Below are 12,443 nucleotides of genomic sequence, written 5' to 3'. Positions count from 1 at the left end.
TCTGCTAGACCTTTTTATTTCATAAACTAATTTGGAGTTGGAAAATATTTCAAGAGGGAATCCTGTTGTTCACACACACTGTGTGGTAGAAACAATAGAGAAAGAACATTCTAAATAGCCTAAATGAAACTGCTATTTTTGAGAGTATTTGCTAGGTTGACAAAGAATTGGAATTCAGAAAGAAACTGAAAAGATTCGCAGACATATCCAGGCTAACCTAGACTGGACCAGCCATTAGGATTTGAAGTACTGTGACACCCCTTTATTCCCTCTGATTTGGAAGGGTTTTTCTTACGTAGGTGTAATCTTGTTTAATCTCGTTTTGAAACTCCATAGGAGTTTATTTATGTAGATACTAATATCTACCTTTTGAAACCTGATCTCTTAATTTTTCATTTTTGTTGCAACAAGTGGTATAATGAGTAATTAGAAATTGTCATAATTCTGTAGGGACAGAAAATAAGTGTTTATGTGCAGTAATCACAGTTTATGTGTAGTAATTTATTTTTTTTACTAGCAGAAAAATCAGGGGTTGAGGGATGTAAGCTGTCTTTTCACTAAGAGATGTCAAAATTTTAGATTTGTGGGGTCTCAAATATAAGAAGTAGCCTGTGCTTCTGAGCAGGATGCCTGGGTCTGTGGATCTGATTTTTACCAGGGTTAGCTGTTTGATCTAACCTAGGTAAATCTATACCTCTTAATCGAATCGAGAATTTGGTTGTTTGGGAGAAGATTCATGTTTGTTTTACTAAAAAAACCCTATAAAATCTGTCAGTGTCAGGTGAGTTCTGGTATAAGGATATGTTACCCCTAGCTGTTTACCTTCCTAAAATAATCTTACAAAGGTTTAATTATTATTTCTTCAAGAAAACTGAAGGTTTGATACTTCAAAGGAAAAACTGTTGTTTTCTCAGATTTTCATGAGGACATCTGTTTCCAGAGCAAATTGGAAGACAAGTTATTTGCCAGCTCATTTGACTTTTCTTTAGGTCCCTACAAATAGTTCATGTGGTGATTTCTTCACTGAGTTGCAGATACCTCTTGCCCTTTCTTCCTTACTTTGTATTTCAAAGCCTTTGCAACATAAAATAATCTCCTCAACCTTAAGGATGTGTTTTCACAAGGGTCTCATCCAAACACAGTTCTGAATGTCCTCTTGAATTTTCTATAGGAATATTTTCCTGCTGTTGTGCTTTATTGTACAACTTGTCTTTATAGCTTTTTGCAAAACTAAGGCTTGAGGCTTATTCCTTGTTAAATGAAGTTCTCATACAAAACTGGGGGGCTCAGGCCCTTGTGTTGTCATATTATTTTTATCTCCTGCTTTCCAATACTAGCAAGGAGTACTCAGTAATAGCTGTTTACTTGGCAGAACAGTGGACAGTTTGGCAGTAATACTTAACAGTAACTGGAAACAAATTATCTTTTTCTAACGTGTTGTTTGACTTGGTGACTTCTTATGCTGTTTTTCATACATGTCTTCTTATTAGATCTAACAAAACTAACCATTTCCTCTGTGTTTCTAATTGCTGGCTCTCCCCATTGTTTTGTTTGTTCCAGTATTCAAAATTCATTTTGTACAGCTGAATTTCTGTGGCTGGTTGTATCACACAGTCTAAAATAAATCCTCTTGGCAGCAAAAGGTGGTACTTGTGTACTGGACAAGTCCAACAACATTTTGTCATGTAATAGCTATCCTTTTGTAAAGCTTGCTTTGTATCCAGTATATGATTCCAACAGACAAAATTTTCCAAAATGATACACAATAAATATACATTTTAGAATGGTTAAAATAAAAAAGGTATATTTCATCTTTTTACTTGATTATTTTTTCATATTTCTTCTATTGTTTCATATGATCCTGGTCATCTTAAGCTGAAATATTGTCTAAACACCATGTTGGAGACACAGTCTAGTCCCAGGACTTTTCAGGCTGGATTTGGGATCCATGCCAGTTAATGTTTGCACTGATCCACTATTTCACAGAAGAGTTTTGTTTGGGGAATCTGTTAGGGTAGAGCTGGGCTTATTCATTTCAAAGCCAGGAGGGAAGCTCAAATTACAGTTTTTAATGCCAGCAGAAATCTTTGTCCACCAAGGAACAGAAGGTTTATGGATCAAACAGGCAATTTGCAATGAGACCTTTAAACTCACATAGTTAACTGCAATTTTAGATGTTTGCTTTCTGAGAGCAAGACAGTAGTTCTGGTTTTGTGTAGATGATCTAACAGTTTTAAAGATTTTTTAAAATTTCAGGAGTTGTGTATTTGACTAAACTACATAACTACAACTTTTTTCATTAGTTTTTGGTGATAGTTATTGGGAAAGCCAATATTTAGAGCCTGCTGCTTAAGCCTTGATGTTGATTGATATGAGATAGTTCAGAAGACATACATAGCAGTAAATTATTGATTAAATTACCTTCGTTTTCTCCCTTTAGCAGCTATATAATAATAACAGCTATTCCCCAGTCTGTGCCAGGTGTTTTTGTCTGTGTGCTGGGTCAGTGAATTATTTCTTGATTTCACTCATTTACCTTTTCATGGCTGAACATTGGTTTTGATGCTTATAGGAAACAGAGAATTTGGGGAATATCAAGTTGCTTATCTCAGAGCTGGCTTCACCTTGAGCATTTCAGCTGCCAAGAACACAAGATCCTACCTTAAAATAGTATGCTAATTGTGACAATGATCTGATACAGGTTAATTGGGTGCTTTTATGCTATATTGAGTGGAGAAGAATTGTGTGACACGTCAACCAATTCTCTCTGACAGTTTCTGTACCTATTTGGACACAGAAGTTACTTTTTACTTCTGTGCCACATTGTAGCAAGGGCTTTGCTCATGTCATCTCCTAAGCTTGCCATGGAATAAAGCCTTCTAGTGAGATGTGTCTGCTGGATTTGGCCTTCTGCAGAGGCTCAGCAAGGAGTACAGGCATGCCTGGTTTGGGCAAAGCTGTGCAGACGCATGTGGTATGTACATAACCTCACACTTGTTTCAGTTCTGCAGTTTAACCTGCCACCATATGTCTATCAGAACCCTGAAAATTTGGTATTATTTTCCCAGATTCCTACACTGCAGAGACATCTGGTAAATGGGACAGGAGGGAGAGGGAAGTTTGCCAGGTGTCTAAAGAAATTTTGTGGGTTTTATCTGTTGTTCGTGGGTATTTTTTATTCTTCCCCCGTCGTTCATAATTATGTATGAAAATTTTTCTAAATATATGCTTGAGGGCAAGTGATTGTAAAATGTTTAGGAAAAGGTAACAGTGTCTATTTTCCTCAAACTATTATTTTTCATTCTTAGATTGTGCTACAGCATCCATGAGCCCTCTCAAATAGAACAACTCATCTTCTTTTGAGGCTGATCATGGCTCATTTTAGTTCACCCTTCTAAGGTGATACATCCTGGTAAAAATACAAATGGATAATAAGTGTCTCACCTCTGCAGTGACCCTGCAAGTGACATTTCTCTTGTAAAGAGCATCTTAGCTTGAAGACTTATAAAGTTTACTTCTGAAGGGAAAGTAGGAGGCAAAAAGAAGAGAATCTGAGTGACATGTAAAATATGATGACAAACAGTCTTTTGGCTACCATGGTGTCTTTCTCCCCTTGAAATGTGTTCATAGTCTATACTACGTTATTATGTAATACAGTATTTTAAACCTATTATTCATTCTGATTTTTTTTTTTCTAATTTGAGAATGAAACAAGTATTTGGTGGTTAAATTTACTCGTGTGTATATTTAGACTCGGTCTTCTGTATATTGACCAATAAACTACTACTTGGTCCATTGAGACAGGCAAAATAGATATTCCAGCCTTTGTCTTTATGATGTAGTAGTTTCTGTTCAATGTTTTTGGTTTGGGTAAAAATGTCAGTTTAGAAAGGAGAACCTTATTTATCAGCCTCCTCCCTGCCAACATGCGTTATCAGGTCCAGTATCAAAACCCCAACAGGATAAATGCAGAAAACTGAAATGTGTATTCAGTTGATTATTCCCCAAATGCTCATTCGTCTTTCAGAATTTTGAAACAAATACCTGTAAATAGTTTTAACTTTTTCCAATTTGTGTTATTTTTTCTCTAAACTCAGTGGTCTACTGATTCAGAAATGGCTTTCTGTTGCTGCATTATTAAGCAAAATGTGGTGTTTTTGTCACAACTGAATAACTTAAAACCAGTTTTTTTAAGGTTAAGTTTGTTTGCAGAATTATTATTCCATCCTGCTACAACCTGCATGTTTTGTTGAAGAAAATATTTCTGTAGTTTAAAAGTCTTTGAAAAGTGTTTGTCAGTTTGAAACAGAAGTGTCAACCCATACTGTAGAAATGCAAAGTAGTTTTGGCAGAAGGGCCTTGTCCTTTTTCGGGATGTATTCTTCTCAGCCTGGTTTTTTGCTAAACAGTTTTGGGTAAAGCTCTTTTTAAAAAGTCAGCCTGGACTGACTACTGCCATTTGTGCAGAATACAAATGATTGTGGTTTACCTGAGGTTCTGTCCTTGGAGACATTTTTGTCTCAGAGATACAAACAAATCTCTCCTCCTTTCCATTCCAGTTTCTCTCCTTTGGTCAGCATTTTAAAAATTCATCGTGTATCCAGCAAGACAGAACAGCAGCAGAGGTCATGATTATCTTCCCTGGATGTTCCTGACCTTAAAGTGAAACCTCAGTTTTGCTGAGTGTTGGAATGCTAACACTCTTAAGCATAGGCATTATTTCCCTTTTTTAAATTTCCAAAGAAAACACGCACGCTGAAAATAATTAATGTTTCCGTACGAGTTGATTCTAAACCCAGAAGATGAAGGATGCAGCATGAGCTTTGTCATGTTGCATGCATTTTTTTGGAAACCTTTTTAAGTTTCTGTCCAACTTAACTGTTTTATAGTTTGTCATCTGCAGATTTTCTTGAGAGAAGCGAGCCAGTTTCTTCCTGCCTCTATTTATTGGATTCATAGTGCTGATAATTTTTTCTTTCATGCGAGGTGGCCTCTAGCACTCAGTTTATTGACTTCCTTGTACCTACACTCAGAAATTATCTGTTCATAAACCAGTTTGTAAAAGCATAGATAAAAGCATTACTAATTTTCTACTACGTTTCCCATGTAGTTCCTGCCTTTGTGGTCTATACTTCAACTAACCAATGATTTTAATGTGCTTAGAAAATGGTAAAAATTACTTCAGAATGTCAAGAAAAATAATAAACTGCCCCTCGGAAATTGTATAGATACCAATTTACATTTTTATCACTAGAACCATAAAATATGTGCATTTATATATTAGATTTTTGTGCTTTCCTGTCTCATTTTAATTTTCAAGGATACCTGAAAATCTTTAATGCCTGCCTGCTGCGATATAAAAATATTATTATAACTTGATGGTATAACTTAATATTGCACTTGGGGATAGATGGACATGCAGCAGTGCTGGCTCAGGGGAAGTGGGTTTTAACATCAGGAATTAGGATTTTGCAGTCTGGTAGCTTTTTGGCTTGCCTGTTCTAGAGTGCACAAACTACAGGTTTTGAAACCTGTAACTAAACTCTGCTTAAATCTATGGAAGGGGGAGTGGATTTCTAACATAGGGAAGTGAACAAAAATATTAATTAAAAATAAATCAACTGATTTATTTTTGCCATAGGATATGGTTTTTTATGGAACCTTGTAGTTGATCATGATTTCTTCGTTCCCTAAGTGTCTCTCACGCTGCAGCTGCCACTATTCTGAGCAGAAGGTTGGGCTAAGTGAACTGCAGAGACCCCAGCCAAACTAAATTATTACTGTGATTCTAGGATTAGCAGGTATTAGTTAATTCAGCTTTAGGGTGTTTGGGGGTTTTTTTTCTGTGTATTGTGGAGAGTAAATGTTCTATGATTTAGGTTTTTACAGTTCATATTAAAAAACAAAAAAAGGAGGACGAACTGCAAAACTATTTTTTGTTTGTTGTTTTTAAAGCAAAATAGTTTGTACTAATAAGTGTTTCTAAATTTAGTTTTTCCAGGGCTGCCTTATTATTCATATTTTCCTTCAAACTAAATACAGTTTATGTTTTTCAGTGGAAGCTGTAGACACCACTTCTGAAGGCCTTAAGTTTTAATTTTTTGATGCGTAACACCACGTCCCTTGTCACACCGCCCATCTCAGCATAGGTATTTCTATTCAGACTTTCTAAAAAGGATGTTTCAGGTGTTTCTTCCTCACCATTCCTACCCTGAGGATTTGGTGCCAATTGTGGAAGCCTTTGACCGAACAAAGCAAGCAGTTAAGAATGGTTTTCATTTGTCGAGTGGCTTTTTGCAGCTGTAAATACGATGACTGCAGCCATCTTTTTGCTCTAATGATGTGTTCTGTTGCGTGTTGGAGGTGCTTTAAAAAAAGTGTAAGGAAAAGAAGTGCAGAAATCCTAATGTAGGTTTTCAGTTTCAGCCCAATCTGGAAGTCAGAGCAGCTTTATGCCATGCGAGAAGAAACAGGCTACGGAGCTAAGATAAAAAAGCTGTGTAGTTTTTTGATGGCTGGTAATTATTTTGTGCATGGGGGAGCTGTAGCTCTGCCTGGGCAAACAAATCAGTAGGAACAGGATATGGAATAGAGTTAGAAGCATGTATCAAGCATCCCACCTTTGTGATGAGTTTCTGTATGGAATGGCAGGAGAGTAATACTGCATATATCTGCTAAACACAGTCTTTGTTTCCCATTTATGGATGTCAGCATATAAGCAACAAATTAGCTTGTCTGGAGGTTTACTGTGGAGAGTGTAGTGCCAGTGCTGGGCATTCCTGACGTCTTTTCAAGATAAGATAGGCATATGATGCAGTAATGCTCAAGAGTTCGGCTTGCAACAGATAATGATTTTTTTTCAGAGAGGTTATTTTCATGTGGCTACCTGTACAGCCTCTACTTCACACATCCCTCCTGGTATAGCATAAAATGGGAAGTGTTTCAGGATCAGGGGCAGTACGTACATGAGTGTCTATGTATTTCTCCTGCAAACAAGGATATGCCAGAGCTGGCTGCTTTTCACAAATCCCTTGTGTAACCGCCTTTGCAGCTTAATCCCTTCACATACGCACGCATGTATTTAGTATTTCCAGCTTTTGTATGTTTTAAACTTCTTAGCCTCTTTGTCTACAAAAAAACCCTTTTGTTTCTTTTTCTTATACTTGCATTCCTTTTTTTTAATCATGTCACAGTGGAAGTGGGGAAGCAATGTTCATTAGATGCTCAAAATACAATATATAACCAAGATATAACCATCCATCTACCATGTATAACCATCCATCTACTTAACTCCCCAGATTTGAGAATTACCAGAATTATCTAGATCCTGTGGTGGTGTGATCACACATTTAGGGCTTCACAGTACATTATCACCAAATACTGCTGCGAGGCATTAGTGTAGTCTCCTACATTACACAGATTGCTCTATTTAAACATGAGGACAACACTCCTGGCAGCTAGCAGTACAGGTTCTGTGCACACAAGTGGGTGATGTTGTCTTACCTCCAGGTTTGATGTAGAAGCAGTTCAGCTGAGTTTCATGCACCACCTTCCCCTTGTACTTCGTGTTGGGTTCCCCTGGCTGGTGGCTGGCCAGGGGGTGATACGCTTGCCGAACCAAGGCTTGAAACATTTTTAAATTCCAAGGAGCGTTGAAGCAGCTGAACCTAAGTGTATTTTCTAGAGATAGTGAAGGCACATTCCTTTTGGTTAATTTTCTTGCTTCAGAGTTATTTTATGTAATAGCCTTGTACAGAAGTTAAAACCTGAATATTGTTTTAAATTGCTGACAACTGGATCTTCTCATCTAGGAACTATTTTCTAGCTCTTTGAAATGTTTGCAATATCTTTTGCATTCTCCTTCCTTTTCTTGCTGTTCGCTCCTAATCCTTTGCTTGTCCTCTGTGCCTTACACTCAGTTGGAGCCTTCTCCTCCCTCTGTCCGTTTTTCAGGAAAACTTGGATTGAGGAGTGAAGATAATGGGCGCCGTCCACCCGTCAGCTCATCACCTCAGCGAGCCATGACGATCTCTGGTTTCTGTATGTCCACACGGGCTCCTCTGATAATATCCTCTTGTGCTTGAAAAAAATAGGTTTGCTTAGCAGAGGGTGGACTACGCTCCTGACATAGCCAGAAAACTTCTCTTGGAATGTGAGCTTGCTTACTCACACTCTTTTATATGTGTGTGTATGTGTATAAAAATATTTGTAACCTTCTCTCAAAACATGGAAGATAAATATGTGAGCAAGTGTATCCCACAGCACATATACAAGCTGCTCACTTCTGTCTAACTTTGATTTAATACAAGCTCTTGAGTGCCTCATCAGTGCTCTCTTTGTCAAAACAAGCCTTAAATCGGCAGTAAAGAATACTTTTCAATTACAGGAGGGAAAAGGAAAGAAACCCTTCCCAAGTGTAAGATAGCATACCCTTTAAAGGACAAGGAATGTGTTACATACAGAACCACGGTGCAAGTGCTCCAGTGGAATTCCACTCAGGCTGCAAATGCAGCATGGCTTTTTTGTCTTAACTGGCATACAAACCAGTAACAGCACTGGGCTGAATGCCTGCTGCCTGCTCTGCTTTAATCATTGTGGCTGCAACCCAGTTGTTGGGTTTGCAGAGGAGCTTCCTTTAATAAAATACAAAGTCTTCATATCGTAATGCATTGCTTAAAATCAGTCTGAAAAAATACCCTGGTGGGTTTTTCCTTCTGGCTTCATTATTTTGGACATACATATGCCTAGGACTTTTGGAGCCTGGTTTAGTAGTCCCTTTGCATAACAGAGGTATTATTTACGTGCATTAAACCAACCAGAGAGATTCTGTAGCCAGGGGGAAAAGAAGAAGTAAGTGATGTAAGACACATGCTTCAGGTCAGAAGTCAACAATAAAGGGACTCAGAAGATTCTTTCTGTGAATCATCTGCTGCTGGCCATTGTCTTAGGGTATGGACTTTCTGTTTGATGAGCTGTACCAATTCTTTTGTCTCTGCCAAACAAACTGCCTTTCTGTAACATTTCAATCTCTTTTCCTAAACAACATACAGTGTTAAATCCTCTATACAGGAACATGTAGCATCTCTCAATTAACAAGTTCATGAAATTTCATAATAATTAGAAAAAGGAGAGAAATGACATTGGAATTTTTTTTGTAAGGTATGGTATGTCTTCCTGCAGGGCTTTGCTACTTTTTGTTTATTGTTACCTGTTGTTCTTATTCTGGTTTCTCTCATGTGAATATTTCTCTCTCTCTCTAACCCTCTTTAACAGAAAGAAAAGCAGATGTTCAAATTTGCACTGAGAGTTAAAAGCTGAAGGAGGGGAGAGACTGAGGAAGGAGATGATGATAACCCTGAAGTTTTACTCCTAAAGGATTATGCATAAGCTAGTAAAACACTGCTGACTTCTGAAGCAAAATGAAATATGCATTTGTACTTTGTGTGGAAATAATACAGTTGCTGCAGTGAAAATAGTCCAAGGCAAAAATCCCAAATTTTTATTTAAATATAACTATCTCTATAATCAGGGATTCGAAGTTGCAGGCTACCTCCCAGTGCTGCTATTGTGAAATGTTTAGCTGCTAATATAAAATGAATTTGATAACTGTGAGGGGTTTCTTTTCTGTTGAATTACAGGTTAAATAAGAAACTGTTTACTAGTTAAATTTCATTTGCTTGGTGACAAATTTGATCTCAGGGGTGTGTTGTTTCTCTCTTTGTACACACAACATTCTGTATTCTTGCACACAGAATGTCTCGTGTGCAAGAATACTCAGAAGTTTACTGACTCTTCTGTAACCTGAACACTAACTTCAGCAGTTAATATAAAATTTTAAAATATATACAAATGTGAATTAGAATTACAGTAATTAAAAGAAAAAAGCAGCAAGGTACTTCAAAGGGATGGTATTCGTATCTTCATGAAAGAAATTGCTAAATTTCAATTTCACAACGAAAATGCAGGTGTAACATTTATATTAGTACTTTAACGATCCTTCACGTTTCAAGCACGTAAAAATGCAGTGACCATATGTGAATGATAAAGGCTTCAGGGTGAAATTTAGCTTGTGAACACAGTGTGAACCTACTCACAACTGGAGTAAACCTATCACTGTTTGCCTGTCACTCTGTGAGAGCAGTGGAAGTCCTTTCTGTGCCTGGAAGTTGTATTATATTGCTAAAAATTGTACTGAAAAGTTTCTGTCTGCAGCTCTACAGCCAAGCAGATGTTGCTGAAGGCAGTGTAAGAGCTGACTGCAAGAGAAGGAATGGCTACAGAACAGCAGAGAACTCTTTAATGTGTTGAGTATAACATGTTAACAGGCTGCGGCAAAGCAATAAAAGGGAATGCATGAGATACGCTGTAAATACGAGCTGTGTGAGATCTCAGGAGGAGTAGTTGACTTTTGCCTATTTCTGTGTGAATTTTTTAATTCTTCTTCTAAGCATTTTAGAACTAGAGATGGTGTAGGAAAAATCAAACAATTGCCTACCTCCAAAATGATAGTGTGTACAGAGTATCCAAATGGAAAAATACAAAAATGAGGGGGTTGAAATTCTCTTGATCTTAGGGTATTTCTTACATGTTTCTTGTTACAAGTATATACAAGTAACTTAGACTTTTATTGTTGCAGGCTAAGAACTTAGTCCAGATCTGCAAATGTATTTCCATTACTTAGGATCTGAAGGTATGCAGTTAAGAAATACGAGATGAGATCACAACAGTCAGAATTAGAAACATCATCTATAGTTAAGGTTGCTTATTTTCCTCATGAAGGCCTTTTTGAAGTTCATTATTTTGTGGGAGTTAAACCATTTGGAGTGACAGCTCATCATACTGATTATAGTAAAAATTCAGGTTTCAGGAAAACATGACATGCTCTTGAACACCTATTTGAGGTTAAAATCGTCTTCTCTTTTTTCCCCCTCTCTTCAGATGTACTGGAAAATGGCACTGTCAGTTTGGAAAACAACGTGACCTTGAATTTACCTATAGCTGTGGAATTAGAGGTGTACCTTTGGCAGGTACCTCAGAGATGCACTTTAAAAATAATTGGGAACATATTCTTAGATTGGACTAAATTATAAATGAAAACCTTAATGTGAGAATCCTGGTGAGTCCTCTACCAGCTGTGTGTGTCACACACAGCAGAGCACCTTTTCCCCATGGGACTGGATGCCCAGATACTCCACAAGGAACATACAGAAGCTGCTGCTTTTCTTAACATAGTGGAAGGCAGGTGGAAAGAAAAGGGATGGAAATTGAGACACTGAAGGTAGCTCTCCTTTCTGTTCTTTCCAATAAAAGTAGTTCTTCTGTTGTCCCCAGGCTGGAAAAGCTATGTTGTCCCCTTGATTGAGGAGAGTTCTCTTTGCTCTTTGTTACTAGGTAGGAGTGAAGTGCACAGAATCAAGAAAAGGTTTCTAGTTGAACCTCTTCCACTTGTGACAGTGCTCTGTTAGTGTAAGCCTTTCTGCTGCTGGAAGGTATGGATTTATATTTAGCCTAGATTTGTGTAAGGCATTTTTGTGTTGTGTTCGGATGAGTTCTGTAGATCAGGGCCTGGCTTCGTTTCGGTGCGTTGAAGACATGTTTTATTGTTTGCTTTAGAAAGTTAGCAGAGAATATAGAGCACAGGTAAGCTAAAAAAGAGAATTGTTTCAGATGTTGAGCAGTTGCACTTGTTTTCCAGTAAGCCTTTCTCTGATGGGTTTTCATTTCACACGAACCATGCTTGTGTTGGCTGAGGATATGTGGATGTAGTTTTTAGCTTTGCTGCAGACTTTTTCACTTACCTTTCTAAAGTCAGTGTCTATCATTTTTCTCTATCAAAACTAGAACAGGACTTTCACCCACCATTCGTTTCTCTTAGTACCTCTTCACTTACCTTTTACACTCCTTGAGTGAGACTCTTCAGTCATTTCCATTACAAAAGGCAATGGAGCTCTAGTCTGATGGGGACATTTTGGAAGTCTACTGTGAAATAGTAAGGAGAACCACTTGTTATTTAAGAGAGCCTATTTATAAGAAAAAAATATTTATTAAGACCAACTTGTTATTTAAGAAATTGATAGCCTGGCATCTACAGCCTTCCTGCCTTAATTTCAGTGTCATGCACCATCTTGATTTAAAAATTATTTGGAACTGATGATGCAATGGCAGGAGGTGACTGGAAAACCAGTGGTGTGGGGGGAAAAAAATAAATTCTCTAAGCCAGATGGATCATAACATAGATGCTATTCCTGTGTCATGACTAAAAATTTCTTGTAGCATCAACAGAAGGCATATTTAAGGGAAATCTTGCAAATACAGTTTGCATTTGGGCTCTTTTCCAAAAAAAGTAAAGAACCTGCTGATGGACCCTTAGATCTGCTGAGCTTTATGGAAATAAACGGATCAATGGGCTTTACATTTTCCTGCAGTGCTAACAGAACTTCAGC

The 12,443-nt window shown here is 37.5% G+C and overlaps 2 protein-coding genes across 28 annotated transcripts in view; one reads left to right on the top strand and one right to left on the bottom strand.

The window, feature by feature from the left end:
- The window catches only part of CACNA1C (calcium voltage-gated channel subunit alpha1 C), a 465,784-nt gene extending 457,789 nt beyond the window's left edge, over positions 1 to 7,995 (bottom strand). For 12 of the 26 annotated variants that reach the window (XM_048301178.1, XM_048301187.1, XM_048301188.1 and 9 more), the window contains exon 1: positions 7,504 to 7,993. In XM_048301178.1, coding sequence (XP_048157135.1) covers positions 7,504 to 7,633 — 130 coding nt within the window. In that variant the 5' untranslated portion in view covers positions 7,634 to 7,993. Of the gene's footprint in view, positions 1 to 7,503 lie in introns of all 26 variants that reach the window. The other 14 variants (XM_048301184.1, XM_048301191.1, XM_048301172.1 and 11 more) reach the window with 3 other exon arrangements.
- DCP1B (decapping mRNA 1B) overlaps positions 1 to 12,443 on the top strand; it is a 41,174-nt gene that overhangs the window by 4,386 nt on the left and 24,345 nt on the right. The gene's annotated exons all lie outside the window — the stretch shown is intronic.

Source organism: Corvus hawaiiensis, chromosome 4 (assembly GCF_020740725.1).
Source record: "Corvus hawaiiensis isolate bCorHaw1 chromosome 4, bCorHaw1.pri.cur, whole genome shotgun sequence".
NCBI classification, from domain to species: Eukaryota; Metazoa; Chordata; class Aves; order Passeriformes; family Corvidae; genus Corvus; species Corvus hawaiiensis.
This window is presented reverse-complemented; position numbering and strand designations above follow the sequence as displayed.